General features: G+C 46.2%; 2 protein-coding genes across 3 annotated transcripts in view; one reads left to right on the top strand and one right to left on the bottom strand.

Annotated features, from left to right (window-relative positions):
* The window catches only part of ARHGEF6 (Rac/Cdc42 guanine nucleotide exchange factor 6), a gene marked incomplete at both ends in the record, with an annotated part of 94,296 nt that extends 93,999 nt beyond the window's left edge, over positions 1-297 (top strand). For both annotated transcript variants that reach the window (XM_084258615.1, XM_084258614.1), the window contains one exon: positions 157-297. In XM_084258615.1, the coding sequence (XP_084114741.1) occupies positions 157-297 (141 nt within the window). The remainder of the gene's footprint in view (positions 1-156) is intronic.
* A 7,048-nt stretch (positions 298-7,345) lies between these two features.
* Positions 7,346-19,606, bottom strand: CD40LG (CD40 ligand; the record flags this gene model as incomplete). The annotated part of the gene is made up of 5 exons (XM_084259031.1): positions 19,037-19,606; positions 17,026-17,154; positions 12,249-12,309; positions 10,343-10,405; positions 7,346-7,722 (listed from the first exon to the last, which is right to left on the bottom strand). The coding sequence occupies exons 1-5, from the start codon at positions 19,190-19,192 to the stop codon at positions 7,346-7,348; spliced, it is 786 nt and encodes a 261-aa protein (XP_084115157.1). The 5' UTR covers positions 19,193-19,606.
* Between the last annotated feature and the right edge of the window lie 6,775 nt (positions 19,607-26,381).

Here is a 26,381-nt window from a genome sequence, read left to right as displayed (position 1 = left end):
AGGAGACTCGAGAGCCTGCCTTGTCTTCGAAGCTGAGCGAGGGAGAGGAGCATGAAGAAGGAACGTTTAGTCAGTGGTGAGAGCTGTCAGGAGGATGAGCAGGAGGAGTCTGAGAAGCAGTCGCTTTGGTAATGACAAGTCTTTCCCCCATCACAGGAGAATAAAAGAATGAAGCAATGCCTGGAGGAAGAATTGAAATCAAGAAGGGACCTAGAAAAGCTGGTGCGGAGGCTGTTGAAGCAAACTGATGAGTGTGTACGGTCTGAGTCCAGTAGCAAGACCTCGGTTCTTCCGTGACCTCACTGTGCTGCTGGGCGGAGTGCGTCTTCAGAGCATCTCGAAACGTCCAGCTGAAGGATTTGACTCAATATACTCACTTCTTTGGTGTTCTTTCTTTCTCTCTCTCTCTCTCTCTCTCTCTCTCTCTCTCTCTCTCTCTCTCTCTCTCTCTCTCTCTCTCTTTCTTGTTCTCTCCAAAATACCCCGTTTGCTTGAGTGTTTGTTGTTGTTTGGTTATTGGTCGTTGTTTATTTTTTATAGGGTAAAAGCAAGAGGGGCAGTAGGAGTCACCCAGAGTCTATTCCATTTGATAAGAGAAGGACAGTGAATACAGGCAAGAGACGTCCATGCTCTGCAGTGGCCTGCAATTCACAGTGTGCCTGCCACAGCCGCTACCCTTGGGTCACTCTCGTCCAGCTGGCTGCTTCCCAAAGCAGCTGGCTGTGGCTTATTAAATGTGAACTTCATGTCTCCCCAATCTGTGGCTATAGCCAGAAGCCCCTCAATACTTAATTTACTGAAAGCAAAGCTTCTTAAGCAATGACTAGAGTGAAAGAGTAACACATTTGCCCAATGATCCAGCTGCCCCCCCCCAGACCATCATGTGCCCTCCTCCATGCCCACTTTTTAGAAAGTCACTGCCACATGCCGTGTGTAAGACCAAGGAAACCACAGGACCCTTGTTACTTTTGTGTCGCTTTACTTTTTGACTCTGTGGGGAAGAAACTCGGGTCATCCATGCCAACCCCAAATCCATGGATAAATTATGCTGGACAGCCTCCCCTTCAGCCACAGAATGGACCATCTCTTCCAAGTGTACAATTGGCCCCTCCCCCAGCCTTCTCCCTCATGTGTCAGTGTTATGCTTACTCAGTGCTTTTTGCCAATCATACCAGGCAGTGTGTCAACTGGTACGCGTGTGCTTTGCTTATGTTCTAAAAATATAGACTGTGAGCAGTTACTTTATTTATCTACATTGCCTATTCAAATTGTGACTTCTCATCCTTCAAAACCATCCACATTGAGGAGCTACTGTGCCCTTGCAAACACCGCCATGCCCTTGATGGCTGCCCCATACATGCTGTGAGGAGTTTGAGCCTCTTTGAGAGGGACTGTAAGCATTTTGTGCAAAAGTGTGCTGCCGGTCCCGTTTGTACATCCAGAAAAGGCCCCTCTAATAGCTACATGCTGGTAACTAGAGAGACTGATCATTTGGAATTGGTTTACTCAACCTACTCATCAAATCAAACCCTTGCCTTTGTAAGTATCACACAAATTGAAACAGTGATAAAGCAGGTTTAGGAGAACCTCAGATGTCAGCCGAAGGCTCTGGAACAGAGCACAGTAACCCCTCCCTCTCTCTCCCAAACGCAGGTGAAATTTGGCCATGCGGGGGAAAACATTGGCAAGAGCAGCAAAGTGCCAATAGAATGATCAATGTCAATACATCAGTAAATGTGGGTTTTGCAAAGGTTGTTTTGGAAACCAAACATGGACCTTCACATCCCCAGCCTGCTGAGAAGCCCTTTTTTTCCCTAGTGCTGGGGATCTCAGGTTCACATGGCCACTCGGTACAGAGCTGTTGACTGCTGCACAGCAGAAATGACACCATCCACAGGAAATTCCTGCAGGCTACAGTCAGCCCAGCCACACTCAAGTGTCTTTGGAAGTTGAGGCATGAAGAGGATTTCTAGGAATGACTGCTGTTCCGTTATTAAGCACAGCAGCTTAGATATGCCATTCTTTACCTAAAAATTTAAAACAATGACACAGATCTTAGCATCTGCCCTGTGTGTGGTTAGTCAATGGCTTGCAATAAATGTGCAAACTATATCCATAGGAAACATTTTTGTGATTACATGATTACAAAATACTTTAGTTGATAAGATATAGGATTGCTTAAAATATTGAAAGATATTTTATTTTAAAGTGACATGTACATATGCATGTTTTGGGGACTTGGGCCTTTTGATGAGAGGCCTTTGGTACTCTGAGTAATGAAGCTTGTGCAGAGAGATGTCCACGCTCCACACTAAACAATCATATAAAGGAAATGAAGCCATGTTAACCCGAGAGCAGCGTCTTCATAGTTGTGTTGTTTACAATCCTCTATAAATGGGTTCCTATTACCCTGTAATGAAACTGCTGCCCCTGGAGGCCTTTCAGTTCCTCTTCTGTTATGTCCCTTCTTACACAAGCTCAAATTTTCTAACCTGTTTTTATTTGGAAGATTTTAAAATTGACATTTTCAATAAATATAAATAATGATGCTTTATAAAATAAGTCCTGTGTTTCCTTTTTTGGCTAGCTGGTGTCAGAAAAAGCTCTCTTTTCCCAACGCCATTTATTGAAGAGACATTCCTTTGTCCATTGCATGGTCATGGCTCTTTTGTCAAAGATCAATTCCGTATCTGTGTGGCTTTATCTCAGGGCTGTCTACTCCATTAGTCTGCATTTTTGTTTTTGTCCCAGTACCATACTGTTTTGATTATTATTGCTTTGTAATATAGTCCTGGCTAGTCAGCATCCTCTTTCATTTCCCTCATTAACTATCCACTCTCATCAGGCTCCCTAAACAGCTACTACCTTTTCCATTTGGGACAGATGACATTTGCTCCTTGTGTCACATAGACAATACTAGTCTCTTTTGTTGGATATGGCTCCTTTGCCTGTTCCCTGAACACAGCTGATCTTTGGGACTCTTTCCTTCATTCCTTAACTTCTCTAGCCCTCTCCTTTTGCCCCAACCTATACAATGTCCATGCCTCGTCACACCATTTTCCTTCCAACATTAAAGAAAAGCGTATACATTTTCCTGTTCAAGGTTAACCCTTTGTATTAGTTTTGTCTCCATTCTTATTTATATTTTGAAGAATTTTGTCTAACAGTGAAATCCTATACTTTGACTACAGTCGAAATGCTGGTGTCAAGAGAATGAAAACATTGTGTCACCTCAAGATAGATGTGCCGGGGATTATCTGTTGCTCCTCAGCATCCATTCCTACCCTTTTTTAGAAAAAGGTTTATTTTTATTTATGCATACAAGAAGTAGGGTGTAGGCCAGAGGTACAAGGGGGATGAAAAGATTCACCAGAGACAGAGTGGGGAGCAGAACAGGCAGATCTACTGAAATACACTGTAGAGGGGAGCAGCGGGTGAGACAGGAGAGGTCTGCTGTGCCATGTGGGTCAGCTCCCTGGCAGGGGATCAAGCCCATGCCTTAGTGGCTGGAAATAGCTTGATAGTGCTGAGACCCCTTGTACCACCAGGGAGGCCCCCATTCCTACCCTTTTTATATTTTGCCTCAAAAGCTAAAAAAGAAAAAATACATCCCAGACACCCTTGCAGCTAGTGTTCTGTATACAATGTGGGATCTGACACTTTTCCTATTCCACCAGTGAGATGCCCTTGTAAAAGCTTTGGCATGCTCAAGTTAGGTGGAAGCCATCTTCCTGGGGCATGTTGGCTGGCAGACAGTTCCAGGGATATATTTGTGGCTTCTGTATTCCACATTCCAATGTGTCTATTCATAGGTTTGTAGATGAGACAGTAGTTACAACAATGCAGCTTGATTTATGTAGCAACTAGAATTAGATCACCACTTCAGTGCTATGATCTTGAAGCCTTGAATCTAACGGAAGCCCCTTCACATCCACTTCTCTGGCCCAGTGATTTTTTAGGTGTCTAATTACCTTTCTGCCTGAGACAGCCTCAACAGTTTGTTTCCTACTCTGAGCCTGTAACACTGTACCTTTCATGTACTAGGCATTGTGCTAGTGGTTTACATGGTTAAACTCCTGTCACCCTTGGAACAACCCTATGACACATTCACTCTTGTTATCTCCGCTTTACAGGTAAACAAAGGCAGAGATGTTGAACAATATACTAGTATGTGTGGAGTTAGGATTTCAGTCTTCAGTCTGTCTGCCTCTTGGCGCCATTTGCTCCTCCTTACATGGCACCCACTAACTAGGCTTCTACCTCAGCCATCCACTCTCCCCAAATCATTAATGAACTCTTAATTGACATCCAGGGGATACCCCTGCAGTATTGGACCCTTTCCTCCTTGGTATGTTGCTACATGACTTTCATGATGACATGCTTTCCTGGCATTCAGTCAGCCTTTCTGACCACCCCTCAGCCTCCTTTGTTGGATCTGCCGCTTTGCCTGTTCCCTGAACACAGCTGATCTTTGACACCCTTTTCCTGTGTCTTCCATTCTATAACCTCTTCCAAGTTAAACTTCTCTACTCCATGTCTTCATTTATCATTTATCAAAATGAAGATGACCCTTTCCTCCTTGGTATGTTGCTACATGACTTTCATGATGACATGCTTTCCTGGCATTCAGTCAGCCTTTCTGACCACCCCTCAGCCTCCTTTGTTGGATCTGCCGCTTTGCCTGTTCCCTGAACACAGCTGATCTTTGACACCCTTTTCCTGTGTCTTCCATTCTATAACCTCTTCCAAGTTAAACTTCTCTACTCCATGTCTTCATTTATCATTTATCAAAATGAAGATGATTTTCAGGTCTGTATTTTTCATTTTGCCCTTTTCCCGAAGCTCTGGGCCCATGGATGCAGCTACTTTCTAGAAAGCTCACATGGAGGGCCCAAAGCAATATCAACACAACATGTCCAAAACTGGACTCCTCACCTCTACTCCCAAATCTTCTCTTCCAATGGCTCCCATCCCAGAAAACCTCACATCTGGCCACTTAATTGCCCCAGCTAAAAAACAGGCATTAGCCTTTATTCCACCTTCCCCCTCAACTCTATAAATTTATACTTTAACCTTTAATGCATTTAGTCACCAAGCCTTCCCATTCTAACTCTGTTGGATCCCCTGGATCTCCATCCTTACGTACATTGCCTATTTTTGTCATTATGTCTTCTTTCCCTTGGGCTACTGCATCGCCTTCCTTCTTGTACCACCTTCTCGAATTTAGCTCTTTGGTGCCAGTAGAAAGAGTATCTCAATGATCCAATTATTGAATTTTTCTCAAGTGCTATTAAAATGCCATGTACCCTGCCTAGAATGCCTTCCCCCTTGCCCATTAAGCAAATTCTTTTCATTCCATTTGGGGTCAGTTCTAGTATCTATGTGAATTCATGCTTTCTACATATCCATATGTACATATATGTACATGTACATTTCTTTATATGTATGTGGTATGTATATATGTATTAAGATTGCCAGGTAAATTTGATGCCTAGTTAAATTTGAATTTTAGTTATATAGAAAAGGAATATTTTGGTATATATCATTTTCCAAATATTGTATGGGACATATTTGTACTATTTTTTCAGTATTTACCTGAAATTCAAATATAACTGAGCATCCTGAATTTTAGTTTGCTAAATGCAAAGACTTTGGAGGGTATATGTATTCCCTAGGAGCAGTGACACTCCAATAATAATGAACACAGCTAATGCCTAGAACTTGGCTGCTAAACACTCTTCTCTATGCCAAAGGGAAACAGAGCTCCTTGGAGACAGGGCCGATTCTGTGTTTGGGGCAGGGAAGGGAGAAGATGAGCCTGGGACATCTCATGCCAGGAAGTAACAGAAGGCTCAAAAAAAAAAAAAAAACAAAAACAAACAATAGGGTCAGGTCACAGGGACGCAGGTGCTAACGTGAAGAGGCCAAACGAAGGGAAATTTGAGCACGAAAAGAAGGACAGTAATGAATTACAAACATTGAAAAAAAAAAAAGGAGAAATCTAGAAGTCCACAGTGATAAATAAGCAGGGAGAGCTGGCAGCCCTTGTTTCCAGCACGGTTGTTGGGTCTCTCACACGAAATAACCCTTGATTGGGGGTGACAAGGCATGGCTCCTTTGATTTCAGTGGGGGACTGAGGGATAGATACCTCCCCTCCCTGCACCCCACCCTGGTTTGTCCCAGCTCCATTTCCTCCTGCCTAAGATGCAACCACCGGACAGCCATTCAAAAAACAAGCAGCTGCTTCTCCTTTAAAGGCCCTTCCTCTGGTTTCATTTAGTGGTGGTTCAAGAAACACATCTGTCTCTAGTCAATCCCCTGCAGCCTTCCAGAGCAACCTGGCAGGAAAGGCCCAGACCGCTTCGCTGAATGCGCTTCCACAGGCCATGGCGGCCCTGCAGGAAGGGGGTGCTCACCAGGGCATTTCCAGCTCAGGACACAAGTTTAAGAAAACATGACAAAGGTCAGGAAATTCCCTCCAAATGCGTTCTCCTCTCCCAACCTGGCTTGGGGCTTTCGGTGCTAAATGACAACAATAAGGTTAAAGGATCTTTATTATTCAAAAAATAAATAACAAGATAATCACAAATTCACTCTGGAAACAATGGCAACTGCAGGTGGATACAACAGGTTTCCTTTAAATACAGTCCTTAGGGGAGGAGGGGCCGCCCCGGCTCAGAGCTGTTTCTTTCTGAGTTCCCTGCCCACAAAAGCCTGACACGTGTGTGTGTGTGTGTGTGTGTGTGAGAGAGAGAGAGAGAGAGAGAGAGAGAGAGAGAGAGAGAGAGAGAGAGAGAGAGAGAGAAAGAGAGAGAAAGAGAGAGAGAGAGAGAGAGAGAGAGAGAATGGGGTTGTCAGTTCTCCACTGCATTTCACTCTGCAGGGCCTGCCCCTCCATCAGGGCCACAGGGACCCAGAATCAACCATAACCGAATGTGAGCTGAGTCTTCCTGTCTCCCTTCCACATCTTCGTGGATAAATCAAATACATTATCCACTGCAAGACACTGCAGGCAAAGAAACAAAACTAAACTCGGCTAACTAGCTGCTGTTTGCTCGCGGGACTCTGCACACAAGGTCCTGTCTGCGGAGCCCTCTGGTGCCTGCGGCTCTGGGATTGCTGCTTCAGAATACAAGCTCTTTGGAATGGGGCCTGCCTGGGCTGCATGTGCCCATACTCATTTACTGCGGCCCTCCGTGCCTTGGGACGTATAATAAATAGTTCTCCTCGAGGAGGAGCCTGGGGTTATAAATAGGCAGTTCAGCAGGGGGTGGTTTTAACTGCTTTGCTGTATTATGAAGACTGCCAGCACCAGCCCAGCCGCAGCGTGCGAGGTCGTGCTGCTCAGAGTTTGAGTAAGCCGAAGGACGTGAAGCCGGTGCCGTGGCTCACTTGGCTTGGATCAGTCACATTGACAAAGACCGAAGCGCCGGAGTGCAATTCAAATACTCCTCCCAAGTGAACAGATTGTTGCCCGCAGGGTTTGGAGGAGCTGTGGGTGTTCGCTGCTCTCAGTAAGATCCTCTCCGAGGCCCCGTCAGACCTCAGGCAGACGCTGGCTATGAAGGGTGCTTGAGTCGAAGCTTCCCGATTGGAGCAGAAGGTGACTTGAGTATAGATGTAATAGAGTCCTGGCATTTTAACGGTCAGCTGTCTCCCATTGTCCAGGCTTACCAAGTTGCTGCTCATGGTGTAGTAGCCCTTCAGGGCCCACTGCAGAACTGTGAGGACAGGGCAAACGTGGGGTGAGAGGTTGCACAGTGGTTCCCATTCCAACAGGACACGGGGTTGAATGGTGAGTACTGCTGCATATGTGAATGGAAGTCTGGGGGGCCAGGGACACTTCAGGGCCTTTCCAGAACCCCTCCCCCAGGCTATGGGGCTGCTTCATGACACGCCATGGGCTTTCAGCTCAGAGGGAGCTGGTTGCCAACCCAGGCTCTGCTTAAGTTTGGACAAGTCCCTGCATTCTCCCTGCAGCTCCCCATCTGCAACCCGGGGCTCCGGGCACAGCATATTCCTCAGACTGGTTGTGATCATTAAATAAAGTAGTAGCCCAATGAACTTACTTCTCCCTTTCCTGTTCTTAAAGCCAATTTGCCCTGGACTTAAAGAAAGTGAGAAGGATTTCAAAGCCCCCCACCATCATTTATGCTGGCCAAAACATTCCAGTTCAGTCTTTGCTAACGGGAACGTGGCCAGCAGGCTTTCCTTGAATCGGACAGAGTCGGAGAGTTGCCAGTCTGCCTAGGTCAGCGAAAAGGAAAGATCCCAACTTCTTCCTACGGATCACACTGCTGCAAAGCCAACCTGCCTCCCGCAGCCAGGACTCAAACGAGGCAAGGAAGTATGAAAATAAACCTGTCATTGCACATGTTTTGATCTCCCGTTGTAGTGGGCGCCACCAACTTGAAAGTAGCTGTAGTCTTGTGGCTGCACCGGAGTACCCACCAAGAGTGCCATTTCTCAGCTGAGATTTTGAGTGGGTTCAAAGTCGTGTGCGCACCCGATATCAAATCTCAGCTCCCACAGAGCTAGGCTACCAGGGGTGGGGGTATGGGGAGAAGTGAAATCATTGATGCATTTGCTTTCTTTGGTTTTAAAAACTTCCTAGCCGGTGCGCTTAGGCCCATCAGAGTGCAAGATCCAGCCTGCTGAGCCCTGCTTTAGTCAAAGGGCGCATCCTGCAGGGCCCGCCATTTCCTGGCCCTCTAGATCATCTCAGAAATGACACTTCATAGGATGGTTTCACTTTTGGGCTCTCTATTTTTCAGTCCACTAAGTTCGTAAGTCTTTAGGTAACTTTCCTCCTTGCTGTGGGCTGTAGGTCAAGTTTGTAGCAGCATGACCAGGTGGGAAGGAGAAGTCGGGACTGGGGAGGGACACGGAAGTTACTGTCTTCCACCCGAGCCTGCGAGCCCACAGTGCTGCGGACTGCAGACGGCTGATGGCAGTCCTGGGCCCTTTAGCTGAACCCGAGCAGCAGGAAATAATATATCCAAGAGGACGGTTTAGACACAGTGGACAAAGACCAGTGGTGTCTCATCACTGTCATCTACTCCAGATGAGACAGCATCGTGTGGCTGGCCACCCTGACCTCCCTGCAACCGTGACATTATCCCAGAAGTGTATTTTTTGAGAGAAAGGTAATTGGCGGAATTATTAAGTAACTGGTATTGATGAAGGGCTTTATGTCACTCTTCTGACAGCTCAATGCCAGCGAAATAAGCAGTCATGACCCCTGGCGTGTGGGTAGTACTTGTCAATAACCTTCTTCCACCTGAGCCGATGGGATGCTCTGTTACCCTGCGTCGTTAGTGAGGCAGGAAGCACTGCGTAGGTAAAGGGACTCGCCCACTGTCACCCAGCCAGTGATGGTCACGGGTCTTGAATGTCAGTGTTGAAGCATCCTGCCAGCTCTCCTCCTCCCGAAACCATGATCTAGGATGACCACGCCCATGTCACCCCGACTGAGAAGCCCACACCCCTGCAAGGCCAGGCGCTGTCTCCTCTCCTGTCTTGTCTCTCTGTCTTTCTCTGTGTTTCTGTCTCTCTTTCTCACACACACTCTCACACACACTCACTCTCACACACTCCATTCCGGGGCACTGTGCTGAATTTTTCAGATTCGGTCTCACTGCCCTCTAACGGCTTTATCGAGGCAGATGGGGGATTTCATGCTGGCGTACATGTTCCATCCATTTATCAGATGCGACACATTCTCCAGCACCAGCTCCGGTGAGGTACAGATTTGGGAAAAAAGATCTAATGGCTAGAATGATGGCAGAATGTATATGGAAATAAAATCACTCAAAGTTGACAAGATTACAGCATGTCATCGGTTGTTACTTCAGTGGAAAAGCTAACATCCTGGCACCTATTGATCTTTGCAGAATGATTTTACCTTTAATTTCCCTGAGGTTGGCCCCAGTGAGGCTGGGGTTAATCATACAGGGATTGAGAGATGGCAGGGAACATCCCCCGAGGCCCATTTACACACAGCGAAGAGGGGTTAGGAGGAGCAGTGCTCCCAGGCAGGAGGTCACTACCCGCCATCTCTTCTGTGTAATCAGAATAACGGTCCCTGCGCTCGGCAATCCATCACTCAGAATCAGCCACGGAGCAAGACTATAATGAGAAGTCCCTCCTCCTTCCATCCTTCCAAGCCCCATCTGTGCATTTGCGCTCACTTTGAAGACAAAAGGGAGCATGCAGAGGTGCACAGATAGGTTTGTAAATTGGACCCCGGAGGAAGAGAGGAGCCTGATCATTAGGCTGCCTTGCTACAGCATCCCAACCTCCCCCCTTGGGTGGCTGATGTGCAGATGCTTTTGGACTCACCAGAGGCTGTTTTACTGCTGGCCTCACTTATGACATGTGCCGCAATTTGAGGAGCCTGATCACCTAAAATGAAACCAAAAGCAAACTGTCAGGCCCGAGTCATATCACTGTCCACAGAACTACTTAGTCTAGTTGGACAGCTGTGTCCCAGAGACCGCGCTTGACGGGGTAAAAGGCAGGGTGAAATAATCCGAAATCCCTTTCCTGGAGGAAAAAGTTGATTTTTAAAATCTGAACAATCGAAGCGGCTTTTCCCTCTGGTCCCATTCCTCTCGTGGCTGTCCAGCACGTGACTCCACACTCCGTAGACTGACACAGGCTGAAAACACTGGTCTTCCTTAAACATCTCGCAGTTTGCCTTTAGGGATACCTCCCATCCATTGGGGGTCGTGTGTGCACAGTTTGCTAGTAAGATGCTTATGGTGTCTGCTTTGGTCAAGCAACTGGCCGGGCTATGGTGTTTTTCTCTAATTGCTTCTCACACGAAAAGCTTGCTCCTTAATTAAGTGTGCTGATCTGCTAAGTGCTCAGACTATGTGGAAGTTTCTCTCTTTGCAGTGATGAGCCTGGTCCTGGACACTTTGTAGTGTCCTGGAAGGTAGAGTCAGGTTGCATGACCTCAGTTACCGGTTGTGTGAAGTTTGTCATTTTCCTAAAGGCTAACAGGCAGCATCCACACCAACTGTTTCCTTAAATGTCGCTGTAGTTAACAGGCAGCATGGTGGCACTCGACAGACGTCACATTCGTGCCGAAACAAGACTTTCATGGAAATCAGATGACCCTTTGAATCCAGACCAATAATTAGAACAAGTCTCTGCCCCAGGAAACAGTATTTGCATCTGGATTTTTTGGTGTGTATTAAATTTACAGAAGGTACTATTTATATGTTCCCTGACTCTGTGACATCATAGTCTTTCATCAGTCCTCCAGCTTTCCCATCCCCAGTTGCTCAGGTCACTTCAGGCATTTTGGTGTTTGTTTTGAAAGTTAATGTGTCCAGAAGAAGAAGTATCTAGGAGGGGGAGGGACCCTGAAAAGGGTCCTGGGAGGAATAGGGAAGACCCCAGGGGGAGGATTAGCCTGCCGAATAGAGGCCTCAGGGGCCTGAGACATCTGGACAGCTGCTGCATGGGAGAGGAATTATAAACTTTGTTTGATGTGACCCTAAAGAGCAGAACTGGGTCCAGTGGGTAGAGATTACTGGAACAAATTTCAACCCCAGAGGAGAAGAGACTTCTCTCAAGCAGTATAGTAATCTAGCTATGACTATTTGAGCCAGTGAGGATGGGCCAGGTTGCTTTAGGAGGTAGAAGGTCCCTAGACATGTTTGATCCGAAGGCAGGTGATGTAAAGGAGATGTGTGCTCTGGGGATGTTGCTGGATTTTGGGGCCATCTTGGGCCCTCCCAGGCCTGAGATGTTCAAGCTACTGCAATGTTAAGAACAGGAAAAAGAGTAGAGCGTGCTCGCTCACACTGAATCACTCCTTGCTCCCAGTGGTGCCCCTGGCGATGCTTCCCGACCAATGACTGTCATCATCGGGCCAATGACTGTCATCATCGGGCCGTGAGCACCCTTGCTACCAAAGGGTGATCTCCTTGGCATCTCCTTCTCTGCAGGTGGTACCAGGCCTTAGGGCCTCTTTGATTGAGGTATTCAAAGGTATGGGATTTCTTCAGACGTGGGAGTGCCAGCTGTGTTCAAGGAACACAGCTTTCCCTGTCAATTCACCTGTAAAACCTTTCCAAATCACAGTCAACAGAGATGGCATCAATTTGATGATTGTATTTCCCTTGTATCTCCAGAATTGAGTTCCTGATTCACCGTGGTGTTTGTTCAATACAACCAACCTAAAGCTTCCTTTCCCGTTTCAAGTATTCAGAGGAATTGGTAAATTGCAACCTACCTTTTTGCTTTTGAAACTTATTCTCATCCATCTTCACCTCGTTGAGTTTTTGCATGACACCCTAAAATAAGAATCATTGCAAAAGGTCATTTTGACAGGAACTCTGCTATGGGGCTTTAGAGGTGTCGTGCATCTGGCATCTGTCATTACTCCGTTGTCTGTTTCTGGGGAGGATTATCTAACGGAGTCCGATCCCGTCACTAATTCCGGCATACCAACTGGAAGCCCATGGATCTGACAGATGAGCTGACAGCCCCGAAAGCCCAGGGGTGCATCTGGAAGCAGACTCTGGGCCTTATTATCTCCATTCCCGTGCTCTCTCCAGACCAGAGGCTGCTCCCATAACCCTTCCCGTGACCCCAGCCTCCCTGGCTTTGACAAGTATTGACAAATAATGCAGACTGTGGAGATGAGTCTACACTGGGAACTGGCCTATAGGATATTATTCAACATAAAGCACGGTCTGTATTTACTAGAGAAACAGTGGTCTGAAATCTCTTAGGAAATGGCAATAAGTAAGTTTGACCTTGGGAGGACTCCCAGACTATGGAAAGAAGCTCAGCAATTTTTTATTCTGTTATCTCTTTCAACAGTTGAGGAGATCCCCTTATTTCCAGTTGCCCTGTCTGGTTGAGGCTTATTTGGAATAATCAGCACGTAGGGACCACAGGTACCAACCAGTCAAAGTGCTGATGTTCAAGGGCAAATGCAACACTTCTCCCTCAGTTATACTGTTTACATCAGCGCCACTTATTCACGGATACAGAGACTTTTAAGCCTTATATTAGACAATGTGGATTGAATTTCCTGGTCTTTTTCACTTTTTTATTTTATTTTTTTCTTTGATTCCTCCCCCAAACTGCCCATGGCCATACCCCATTTGCCTCCCTCTCCATCCTCTCCGCCCTTTCTCCTAGTCCCTCTGGTAACTTATCTTCTTTTTTGCAAAGGCAATACTTCTCTTTATTTATTTATTTATTTATTTATTTATTTATTTATTTGAAATTTATTTATTTATTTATTTGAAATTTATTTATTTATTCATTTGAAATTTATTTACTTATTTATTTATTTTTAGTAAATTTTATTTTTATATTCCCCATACAATTGCAACCCCCTTATTTTGACCCCAAGCCCTCCCTTAAGCATTTTCTTAAGAAAACTCAGCCACCGAAGGAACACTGGGGGTACCCAAGGGATCCAGCAGCAACTGTCATTGGTGCAGGTAATAAAAGCTACAGCTGCCACTTGAAAGATCCGGAACAAAGGCCTGGAGGGATTAACTGGCTGGCATGAGGTGAGCCAGGCAGTCTGAGGCCGAAGCCAGAGCAGAAACTGAGAGATCCCATCCATGGACCGGGCTTACTCGCGCCCCCCACGGCAGCATTCACGGCTCTGGGGGAAGCCGGGCGCTCCTTCCCAAGACAGGGATGCGCTTCTACAGGGCCCTCCCTTCCCGTCCATCCTCAAGCAAGACTTTGTGTGGGTGCTGTGGGTGCCCTGGTGGAGGCTCAGCTCAGTCACTCGATGGGAGGTGTCAGTCGTGGCACCCAAAGGGGAAGTGGCAGCTCTCAGCGCTCACGGGGGGTGGGGGGCAGAGCCTCAATTTTCCATTTGAGCTGAAGTGTGGCTCTGCGAACATGCAGCAACAGGAAAATGTTTGTGAGATAACCAGTAAACAAATGAGTATTTAGTGTCTTTTCAAAAAAAATGGAGTGTGACGCTTGAGATTGAGATACTTTGAGGTGGGGTGGGTGCACTGGGGCCGGGGCCTGCTGAGATGAAAGCGTGAAGTCAGCAGCTTGGTCTTTCATGCGCCCAGCCTCGCCTTTCTGTGAACTTTCCCCCAGCTCCACGCCCCAGAGCCTCATTTTGTTCATTGCTTTGCTCCCCATCTCAACTGAAAGCCTTTTTCAAGTTGACTTTCAGAAGATCTGGAATTAGTTCTTTCCCTCTTAGTGGGAACTCTGAGTGGCAGGGATGGCCAGGTCGACATTTGCCTTGAAAAGGAAATGCTTTGACCTTATCAAAGTGAGCTGCCTTGCTCATCCGGGGCATTGATGGGCAATCACGGACTTGCTCATTCTAGCAGGGGTCAGGGAGGGAAGGAGGTTTAAATGTGAGATCGCACTGTTCAAGATGCTGCCTCTACTTACCCTAACCTAAGCCCAGAATCTCATCTTCCCCCCACAAAGTGGGAGCTTGGTGTTATCAGCCACAAGAGATATGAGTTCCTTGTCACTAGAGATGCTCAAACACAGATAGGGTGACATTCCAATCACCCAATCTCACCAGTTGGGTGAGAGATTGGGTCCCAAATTTGATAGCGAAGACTGAAGTTCTGGATTGAGAATTGGACTTGATGATTTCTAATATACTGCCAGGCCCTATGATTTGGAGCCCAAAAACCCAAACCTTAGGTTACTCTGAACTAGTCAGATTGTGACCCAGAAGGAAAGTCTGCTAACATTAGTGAGGAATATAAAGGTCCCATTTGGGGTTCTGTAGTTGGCCTGTTGGGGTTAAACAAAAGTCCAAAATACTGTTGTAGGATGAGAAATTAGGGAATGTGGGTTGGAAAGGGGTGGGAATTGGAGGGGGATTGGGTAGCTAGAGATTGTGTCTGACCATCGTGCATGTTGTCGCTATTGATGACGTCGGCAGGGATTCCACCCCTGCTGCCATCGAGGCAAGAGCCCTCCTCGGTCACATGTGAGGGGCCTTGGGTGACATGGCTGAGGTCTGCCTTTTTAGACTATGAAACTTTGGAGCTGTCCTTTTTTTCATGCAAGCATGAGCAAAGGGGCCAAACTGTTTTCCTGACTCCTATTCTGGGTAGCTGGTTTGGGAAGCTTCAAATATTCGACCCGAAATAAGGTCATGAGGAATTGGCAGGTCAACTGTAAAATAGTAAGGATAGGATGGAGGGGGGACCCGACCCTTCCATGCTGCCCTTGGAGGGAGCTTAAGGCTAATCATGTTATTCCAGAATGTCACAGCTGGTCATGTTCTTACAGATAATCTCAGTCCTCTCATTGTTTTCTACTTTTTTTTTTTTTTTTTTTTTGGTGGGACCCTCGCCTGCGGCTGTGGAACAAACCGGTGCTGCAGAGGCCCATAGCCTTGCAGCCCAGCGCTCAACTGCTGCGCCACCAGGGGAGGCCCAGTCCTCTCATTGTTTTATAGGAGAGAATACTGAGGCCAAGAAAGGTGAAGTCATTTGCCCAAGGCCACAAAGCCAAGCCTAATCAAACATGCTATTTGGATTATTAACCATTGTTCTGAAAATGGTTTTATTTACATTTAAATTTGCAACACCTCCTAAGGCTCTGTAAAACCGACCAAAATCCTCAAAGAACCAGAGAAGCTCAAATCATTTTCAAGCCTTGCAAATAAAGATTTAGGAGTCTTCATCTAAAACCTAAAGTAAAGAACCCGAAAGCCAACAGCAGATTTGAACTGGATTTGGATTCCAGTGGGTGACTCGGGAATCAGCTCTCAGAGTGTTTACTACCGGATTAAACCACACAGCTGGGATTGGACAGGAGGTCTGGAATAAGTTCAGAAATAAGAGTTGAAACCCTTAGCTCCTGGGTTAAATTACACACCAGCTACAGATACAAGAAGTAACCCCTGCGGTTTATCCTGATACCCACCCACGTGGCACAGAGCTACCCTCAACGTGGAGTGTTGCCTTCTGTTCATGACCCCAAAGTCAGTTGAGGGTCAAGGTATTTGAGTTGGTGTCCTGAGGGGAAAACAGGCCAAAAGACATCTTGAAGTCCTGTTTCAGGAGAAAGAACCCCCTAGGCCCCTTGTCCCTGATGAGGGAATGAACGTTGTAGGAGCAGCCTCAATAAGCGCTCTAAAAGTACTTATTTTAGGTACCCATCATAGGCCACAGTCACCACAGTGACTTGGCGCTAGGTACCAGCCTATTGGGCTAGAGGCTTAAATTCTCCCCATCTAGGTCTTGACCAGCCCTAGAGTGGACTGGCCTCAAGAGCCAGTATGGTGTGGTTTGAGCGACACTAGGAAGGTCCATCAACCCCCACTCCCCACACCTCTCCTCACAAGGGAAGGAAAAGATCTCACTGTCATGGCACCTGAAGTTCCATCATCAGAGATGCACGCATTTCGCTAGTTAGAGTGGATCAGTCTTCAGAAGTCCCTGCTACCCTAGTAAAAGCAAAGTCCTAACCTGTTGCGAGCCAACACTGCAGCGACCAATGGTTAGTGTTTCCCTAACCTGAGAAAATGGGGTTCTGGAAACGGGGACCAGAACGTGGATTCACAGAGAGAAGTTACCATGGTTTGGATGGGAAAATAAAGAAATGTAAAAACCAAAATTGCTGTGCTTCCTAATTTTGCTCAGAGGCTGAGGCGGTGTGCACGTGCCCATGACAGTGTGTGATCTGCCCAGAGCCTTTCTGTGCTTCTCGAATGATGATGTGCACGCTCCCAACTTCCCTTTCCTTCACAACGCAGGATTTTGGCTCCATTTTGGCTTTTTTTTTCTTTGATAAATCCACCCATGTGTGTATGCATGCATCTGTGCATGTGCACGCACATGCACACCCACATGTATTCTGTGTATCTCTATACCCATAGCACTATCTGTGATGTTAGATACACACACACACACACACACACACACATATGCACATATGTATGCTATAAATGTTTAGAGCTCTGTGCTGTCAGATTTCAGTTTCCCAACCAAGCAAAGGGAATAAGACTTTTCCATGATGTTTTTCCCAACCACGGAGCTCCTTACCTGCACTAAGACTTCAAACTGGCCTCTAATCTTCTCACAGTTGAGTAAGGATAAGGGCCTCTCTTCGCTGCATCTCTGTATCATTTTCATGAACACAAAATCGTCTTGAAGATTCCTTTCATCTTCTATCTATTCATGAAATAACAGGGACATGAGAAGTAATTCTGGACAATGGCGCTAATGATGTCTGCCTAGACGTTCACATCCGCAGCACTCACAATAGGAGGAGGACTTTGCAGGTATAAATGGGGAATAAATGTTATTATGCTGGACTATTGCTATTTGGTATTTGCAGTTACAAAATCTACAAAAAACAGCAATTAAGATGTCATATTATCTGAATCTCTGGAAAGAACTCAGAAATCACAGCTATTCTAATAAAATTTCATCACAAAAGTATACTTTTCCAGTGTATGATAGCAATAACATTCTATAATTGTCCTATTTCCCACTGCCCCAGTAATGATTGGTCATTATAAACTCAGCCTATAAAAAGTAGTTTTCTGCTGAGCTAATTTGCCCACTTCATTTCAGTGCTTGTGATTCAGGGCTTTATAAAAAGCAGTTAATTTACAATGTGTGTCAATTAACTCGAGTTCTAATTACATCTCCCTCTTTATCACTTTAGTGTTTGCAGAAAATATTTGCATTTTTAAGGAAATCATCTTTCATTCCCAATGTTAATGAGCTATTTTATTTTCCAGTGCCTCAGAATAATTAAATGTATGGAATTCACTTGCATAATCAACTAATTCTTGTTTTAGGATTAAATTTTTACATTTAAAACCAGACCCAGTTAGCCGGTGGCTTCCATTATCCCAGAGAGCATACCCGGCAGCTATGGTAACAGTTGCGTCCTCCCAGTCGATAATTCCCCCTGTAGAGGCTAGACTTATGTCCAGGCATTTGATTTGCCCACCAGGTCCAATAAACAAACAACCTACTGGACCCAGGACTTCTCTCTTTTCTCAGCAGCGAAGCCCTGAGTTCCCGTTCGTTCGCTGGGGAATCGCCGTTTGCCGTGGTCACTGCTCCGCTTACCCCACTAGAAAACCCAGTGGCGGTAAGTCTAGGTCAGCATCCCAGCAGAGTATGCTCAAACATCCCCGAGAAAATGCAGTCTCGACTCATGCGCACCCAGGATTCCTACACCCAGGCATTTAGGATCAGCCAGATAAGTGATCAAATTTCTCCTTTTCATCGATGATTGATATTTTGTCAACACAGCCAATAATGCCCCTCAGTGGAAGTGGATAAATGCGTCAAAACACGATAAATCCTAATGGCCCTCTTTTTTCCTAAGAATGCAAAACAACCTACTAAGTTATTCTCTGCTTTTGTTCCTGCCAGCCCAACCATTTAAGAATGTAAAACATCTCCAGGGAAACAGAGCAACTTGCAGCTAAATCAGCATTTGAAAAATAACAGAAAAAAAACGCCACACTTACTAAAAGCCTGCAAACTGTGGGCTCATCCGTGGCTGTGCCAAGCTGCAGCACTGGGCAAATTCAGATCAAAGTGACACTCTCCTCCATTTGGACATTGAAAAGAAAAAAAGTCGTCTCCCTCAGAACAAAAATTGTCCACTGTTTGAGCAAAAGTTGTGTAAATCATTAGAGCTGATGTGAGCAGAGGAATTACTTGGTACCAGGCTCTGTTCTGAGCCTTTACAGGGTGAAATTCACTTAATCTTTGAGGTGCATGCCATTAGCATCGCCATTTCTCGGATGTCGAAATTGAGGCACAGAACTAGAAAGTAACATGCCCCAGAGCACAGATCTGGTCAGGAGCAGAATCAAGATTCGTGCCTAAGCAGTGTGACTCTAGAACCAGAGCTCTTGACCAGGGACAAGAACAGACCTGGCTGAGCAGACAACAAGCATCACACCTCAGGACCTTTGATCTCTCTGCATGCCTTCCATTGCCTATCATTTAGGTAGAACTAAAATCAAGCAACACAAATCAATAAGGACCCCACATTTAGTTAATAAAGTTTTAGGGTCCAACTTACCTTGTCCAATCTTCTGTGAAGATACACAGCAAAAAGTGCTGACCCAATCATGTGGGTGATAAGAAAAACAGTAAGTAAATGCAGAAAAATTTTCATAGTGGCCGGCGGGGCCGTGGCCACAGGTCGGGGAGCAGGCTGGCTGTATGTTTCGATCATGCTGTGTTCGAGTTGCGACGGTAGCTTCTGGCGGAGAACGTGGCAAAAGCAGCATGAGAAGTCTGTCAGAGTGGCCACCTTACTCAGGATTAGTTAAGGGCGCACAATCGTCGCAGCCCACACTTCCTGGAAAATGTGCTTTGTAGTCTTCTCTCCCAGCAAAAATGTTACGTAAAGGTTTTTTTTTTTTTTTTCAAAGTATACCCGTATCATTCACGTCCAGCCTTTCCCTTTTGTTAGTCTTCTTCCATATATTCATTCTTGCCTTGAAATGTCATAGACTCCTTAACAGACAATGGCAGTATTTTCCTATAAGGTCTAATTTTTGGTTTCTCCAGTTTCAAGGAAAGTGACAAATTAATCCACCAGCAACAGACTTATTTCAATTTCAATCTTACTAATGTAAAGCGGGAACCTGGTATATGGGGACAGAAACAGATGTCAACAAAAGTTTGGATTGATTTCCTGACAGGTGTGGCACTAGCTCATTGCTCCTCAAGACTTCATTCATCTTTAAACCCAGTGAAATCTTAGCGACTTTTCCAGTCTACTCCACAAGGCATCATCGAGTGAGAAGGAGTGCAGATAATGATTAAATGAAATTTAGCTGGAAAGATAATTCAAGAAAAAATAAAATTTCTCATAACCAGAGAAAAGTGCACTTGAAAGAGATCAGACCAGAATTCTGGGGTTGAGGGTGAAGTAAGAACATAAGTTCAATTTAGCCAATTTGCCTGGCTGCCCGGGACCAATCCACCAGATCATTGTTGGTGATGACGTAAGGATCAGGAATAGGGAAAATATGCTGTAGTTAAAAGACCTGACTTCTGCCTGCTCTACCAATAAATTTCTATGGATCTCAGGCAAATATCTTTACCTCTCTAGACCTCAGTTTCTTCACTTCCAGAGGGGACAGTTGCATCTGTATTGCTGACCCTATAGGGTCTTGTGAAGACCAAATAAATGTGTGCAAGAAAAATCTTGAAACGTGTCAAGAAATAAGCCACTCTCATTCTGTATATTTTTGGAATCTGTTTAACCTAAGATATGAGTTTTCCAAATAATCGCCAGCTCTTTATATACTAGTAAAAGACAAATGAACAGTAATGATATAAAGAACACCCACATTTAAAGAATGAATTGTAGCATTAAGGTGTGTAGGATTGTGAATTTCTAGATGGTTTTTGTATCATGTTATCGGATTGCCTTCGAAATAAAAGCAGTTGTGGAAATCTCTGCCCCACATCCCAACCTGCTCTAGAAACCATGATCTAGAAACCGGGTCTAGAAGCTTGCTTTTGGGGATTCCTATGAAATTGTTTTGAGAGACAAATAGGAAATGTTACAAGCTGCTGCGCCAGGCATGCTCTGTGTACAGTTGCATCTGCTGTGTTCCCCTCCCACGCCCCGGCATCCTGTCCTGGGCCCAAGATCACTGAAGTTCTTGACTGCATCTGCCAGGGCAGTGGCTTCAGTGCACGTGCTGAACTTTGATCAAGCCTCAGTTCTTAGACAAGTAACCTTAGTTCCACGGAAGGAGAGTTATCATGGGAGCCAAAATGAGCTCAAGGACTTTTCTAGGGTCAGTTTCATACAGTCACAGAATGCCAGAGCTTTAAGGCCCCCCTGCAGGTGGGCTCAGCGAAGCTCCCCAGGAGAGGACACGGGAGGGACCACAGAGATGCAGAGGATGTCAGGATTTGTTCATGTGACCAACTTTCAGAAGAGTAGTTGTCCTGTCTCCCTGCCTCGGCTTCCTGCTCTCCACCTCCTGCCGTCTTAATCCTGCCCACAACATCCCCCTGAAACTACTCCCACCATTGTTACCTTAGGATTACTTTTGGCTGCATACCCTTTAGAGTTCCATTTCAGCGATCCTTCAATAATGCCGCTGACCTGTTATGCTGGGGCCACCTTTCTGAAAACTCTTCCCCTCTTGCCTCTGAGAGCCCTTCTTCACGTGATCGATCCCATTCTCTCATTGCACCGCTCGAAACTCAAGCATTCATTATCTTTGTTGCCCTCCCCTCCTCTTCTTTCTGCTCTCCCCTCCCCTCCCTTGATCTCATTCTCCATGTTTTCCTGGAGTGATTCCCATTCGCTTTTTGATTTTTGCTATCGCCTTCATTATGATAAATCTCAGCTCTATAACTGCAGCCCTGAACATCAGATTTGCAAGGACACCTCTGAATAGCCCCACCTGCATATCCTATACCTCACATTTGGCAGTGCCCAAATTTAGCTCAACTCCCCATTCCACTTCCACCCCAGACCTGCTCTCCCTATTTCAGTGACTGGTACCACCACCAACCTAATTTTCCAGGTCAGCGGCCTAGGAGTCATCCCTGAGTCCTCCCTCCCACTTGCCCAGATTACTTTCCAACTCCAGTGGCTTCTTCCCCTCCCCCAACCCCGAAAGCTTCCTAATTGTCATCACTTCTCTCCATCTCTCCAACATCTTAGCCCAGGCCTGTATCCCCTCTCTCCTAGAACACTGACTTGTACCTCTCTAATTTAGCTCTTCTTTTCCCTTCCTGCTCCACTCCATCTAGCCTCCATACTGCCCGCAGAATGTTAATTCTAAATCTTATAACTGACCACATCATTGAACCTACTTTAACCACCTAAAACTCTGGACCAGAGCCAGGAAGCCGATTGACAAGAGTATCCAGGCATGTTCATCCTGAATGAGATTAGCTGCAGAAAATCCTGCTCATACTTCCATCGTGAAGCCTCCGCTTTCTCCATCCCTTGTCTGCCTGTTCCTCTAGCTGGACTGCCTTTCCTACTCCTAAATCTTTCACTCTATTTTCTGACTTCTGATTCTGTATCAGACATCCTTTGTGTCAGGAACCCCCAAACTTTGTCTCTCCCTGAACAAAGAAATGCTTGGCCTGGTGTTGGGGCTTCTTTAAGAGTGCTTGGTTCCTTTAATACATAAAGTGACCCTTTAGCTTAGTTTCCAGGAAATTTGTAGATCCACGGAGTACATGACGGAGTCTCCAGCCAAAGTCAAATACTGACCATCTTTTTCTTAGTTCACAGAATGAAGTTAATGGATGGAATTGTTTCATTGTTCAGTTTTTCTCACACACAGTTTTCTTAAATCTCTGTCACTCTTTTCTTCTATTGCCTTTCTGGTAGCTACTGATTTGTCTGCAGCAAATAAGTACCAAGGGGCAAAATCAAAAAGCAATGGATCATACTTCAACAGCTTGTTTTTGGTGTGAATATGCTTGTGGTTGTGATTTTATATTGATAAGCTAGAACACAGTCATAGTTTCTGCTAGGAAAATTGTTTCCAGTCTACATATCACAGAGTTAAATATATCAGCGTTTTGTTTGTTCTCCTTTCCTTGAACATGTCTGGAAAATCCTAGCCTCAAGGATAGCATCTCGAGTCTTTGATTCTTAGCACAGCGCCTGCCCACCTTTCTATCCTCATCTCCCACATCATGCTCCTGCCCAACCCTGAGCATCAAAAATATCAAGCTAGTTTTATTTTCCTGAATGTGATATACTTGTTCAACTTGTTCACTGTGACCCCGCAGACCCTTCTTTCTCATCCGTTTGTGTTGGAAAGACACCCTCTTTGAGAAGCATCCCCTCCTAGCTGACAAGGTGCCCTCTGCTGTGCTTAATCCATCACAGCATTTGCCACATTACATCATCACTGACGTGTCTGCTTTCCCTACCATAAGCCCCTAGAGGAAAGAACCACATTTAAAAAAAATCTCAGAATCCTTTCTTTCTGACACATTGTAAGACATGAGTAAAATCTTTTCCAAATTACTAAATTTTCTTTTAAGGGGCTAGAAAGGGAAGTTGCAAAACATTCTAACCTGGTGGAATAACAGTGACTGCCCTCTCTGGCGGCACAAATCAGAATGTATTTGTATCAAGTGTTCTTTGATTCCCTTGGTTATCTCTCTTTCCTCTGGGGTCAGTTCCATTTGTTTATTTTGGGCCCTCTCTTTCATTTTCATGGTTTTTCTCAAATGTGTCATGATCCTTAGTTGTCTGGCCACATTTATGAATGAAGAGCTGTGCCAGTTGTATAGGCAGATGGCACGGTTTCTTCTGCAATTGTGTTTATCTGTTTCCCCCACAAACCTGCCTCTCCAGAATGGGAGGGCTGACTGTGGGTTCTGTTTAAGTAGGCGGGGCCTGTCAGTAGGCAGGCTTCCCTTTGGGTTGCGTGGGTGGAGAGGCAGGAAAGCCAAGGACCCCCCACACCGATAAAGTAAGGAGGGCTTTTCTCTATGGGAGGAGGGGGGAACTTTTCAGAGGGTTTCACGCTTGACTGATGCTAGTTTTCCTTTTGTTTTCTTTTTTTTTTTCATCTGTCCTTCAGGCCTCAGCACCCTCCCTGGAGTCCTCCTTGGGCAACTTTAGCCTGAGGGCCAAGGCCAAACACAGCTGTAGCGGATGATAGGTGCTTGGAGAAAGGAGAGAGGGAGGAAAGGGCGCACCTGTCCTACCTGCTGCCCCTGCAGCTCCTTCATGAGTTGCCATAACGCTTCCTTTCGGTCTATCCCGCTCTTTGTGTCCATTGACTCTGAAATTGGTGTTTCCTTGGCAAAGTCCACTCTAATCTATGATTTCTTAAATTGCAATGTTTTCTGTTCTGATCTCTTAGTCCAAATTCATTGACTTTCTCACTTCCTGATTGTAGGGTAAAGAAAATGTCAGGCTTTTCTGCCCTTCCGCCATCAGGATAGATGATGGATCCTTGTCCTGAATGCATGCCTGATGGCGGGCACCTGGAATAGGGTGTGGGCATAGGTAGATGGGATTCAGCTGAGTTAAGACTGTGCTTTTAAGGGTGGCATCACGGGGGGACGCCAGCAGCCCCAGCCAGCAGCAGCAGCAGCAGCAGTAGAAGCCGAAGCGGAAAAGCAGCAGAAAGAACGCCAGAGAGCCCAGATAGAGTGAAGACTTGCTGGGGGCTGGGAGGCCTGCCAGCCTCCCAGCCCCCCAGCCAGCACCCCTGCCTGCCATATGCCTGGTGAACCCCAAATAAAAGACCTGCAAAACTACTGAGGACTCTGACTCCTCCTTTACCCGGTCTGCATGGGATCAGAAAACCTGCACTGTGGCCAGTCCTGCCCTTACAATTGGCGTAGTCGGCAGGATCCATGCAGACAGGTATTGGAGCCCTCCGAAGACCTGGAAGGGACTAAGGAGTAAGTGTTTGCCTGTGACGACGCTGGAGGCGCCAGGGCGGCACAGAAGATGGATACGGTCCGGGAGCTGCAGGACGGGACCTGGCGTGAAGGAGACGCCCGAAAGGACCAGCCAACGACACCGGAAAGGACCAGCCAACGACACCGGATAGGACCAGCCAAGGACACCGGAAAGGACCAGCCAATGACCCCTGAGGCAGCAGGCCATTGCTGACGCAGGGAGAGGCCAATGGACTTGAACTGATGGACTGATGGACTGACATTCCCGCCAGAAGGTGGAGGATCTTGCAGGTTGATATGTTTTGGGACCCTGGGGGTGGAACAGTTTGGTTTGTAAACCCCAAGAGATGGGAATCTAGGGGTGGCCAGTGGGCCTAGATGGCCAAAAGCAGCCTGTGTATGCCCAGCAGCCAGTTGGAGGAGAAAAGCCAACTAAGTAGGCAAAAGCTGGTACTGATGCTAAGTTGAGAAGCCCTAAGCGGCTGTTAAGCAGCCTGGGTATGCTGAAGAACTGTGAGTCTCGTAAAATCACCTGTGGGTGATGCCCTGCTTATTCTTGAGTGAGGGTGAGGAACTGAGGAACCTGTCCTTGGGGGACGGGTGGGGAATGTGGCTTGGGGTGGAGCCCAAGCCGAATGCAAAGTTTGGATCCCCAACCCATGTGCTTGTGCAGTGGGTTGGCTTGAGAGCAGGGGTCTGTGAGTCGCATGGGTGGCCATGAAGGCCGAGTGTTGGAGCGACTGCAGACAGAAACCCTGAGGGTTGGCGATTACCCCCAACAGAATAAAATTGCCAATCCCAGAGCTAGTGCATCCTGGGGGTGGATGCTGTGTGTGCCTTGTAGCCAAGACTACAGCCAGAGAAGGCCAGGAAGCCTGACGGCTCCTGGTGTGATATAGTAGATGCCGTGAGTGATTCCCCTCCCTCGTATGAGCAGTGCCTTCGGCAGCAGATTTGGTGGCTCATCTGCTGGTACCAATAATTGTCTTTTGCACTTGGTTGGTGCCCTGCCTGGACTTATTTGTGTTCTGTTGTATTTTGTTATATTGTATTTTGTTATTTGATGTATTTGCTTTTGTGGGCCATGGCTGCATTGTTTGTTTGATTAGAAAATTGTATATATATGTATAGACTGTATGGCAGAAAACCCTGAGGGGGTGGACTGTAGGGTAAAGAAAATGTCAGGCTTTTCTGCCCTTCCGCCATCAGGATAGATGATGGATCCTTGTCCTGAATGCATGCCTGATGGCGGGCACCTGGAATAGGGTGTGGGCCTAGGTAGATGGGATTCAGCTGAGTTAAGACTGTGCTTTTAAGGGTGGCATCACGGGGGGACGCCAGCAGCCCCAGCCAGCAGCAGCAGCAGCAGCAGCAGTAGAAGCCGAAGCGGAAAAGCAGCAGAAAGAACGCCAGAGAGCCCAGATAGAGTGAAGACTTGCTGGGGGCTGGGAGGCCTGCCAGCCTCCCAGCCCCCCAGCCAGCACCCCTGCCTGCCATATGCCTGGTGAACCCCAAATAAAAGACCTGCAAAACTACTGAGGACTCTGACTCCTCCTTTACCCGGTCTGCATGGGATCAGAAAACCTGCACTGTGGCCAGTCCTGCCCTTACACTGATATCCCTCAAAATTTATTTCACATTAAGTCACCTCTTCTTATTGCCCATGTTTGTAACTCCATTCTTTTTACATTTATTACTGTTCATTCACATGGTTAAAAATGTACATGATACAATAGTGTGCATGTGAGGTTTTCTTTCCACATCTTCCTGCCAGTCCTCCATCAGCAACCAATGTCAGCTTCTTATGTGTCTTCCAGAAAGTCTTATGCTCACTGAAGCAAATACACAGATTTTCTTTCTTACCATTTTATTCACATAGTAGTACACAATACACTGTTCTGTGTCTTTTGATTTTTTCATTTAACAATGTATCCTGGAGATTATTCCATGTCAGCAAAGTGATTTTTTATTATTTTTTACTGCATTTTATGAATGACATCCTA

This window comes from Talpa europaea (assembly GCF_964194135.1).
Source record: "Talpa europaea genome assembly, chromosome: X".
In the NCBI taxonomy this organism is placed as follows: domain Eukaryota; kingdom Metazoa; phylum Chordata; class Mammalia; order Eulipotyphla; family Talpidae; genus Talpa; species Talpa europaea.
Note: the sequence above shows the minus strand (reverse complement) of the source record. Positions and strands in the feature narration are given on the sequence as shown.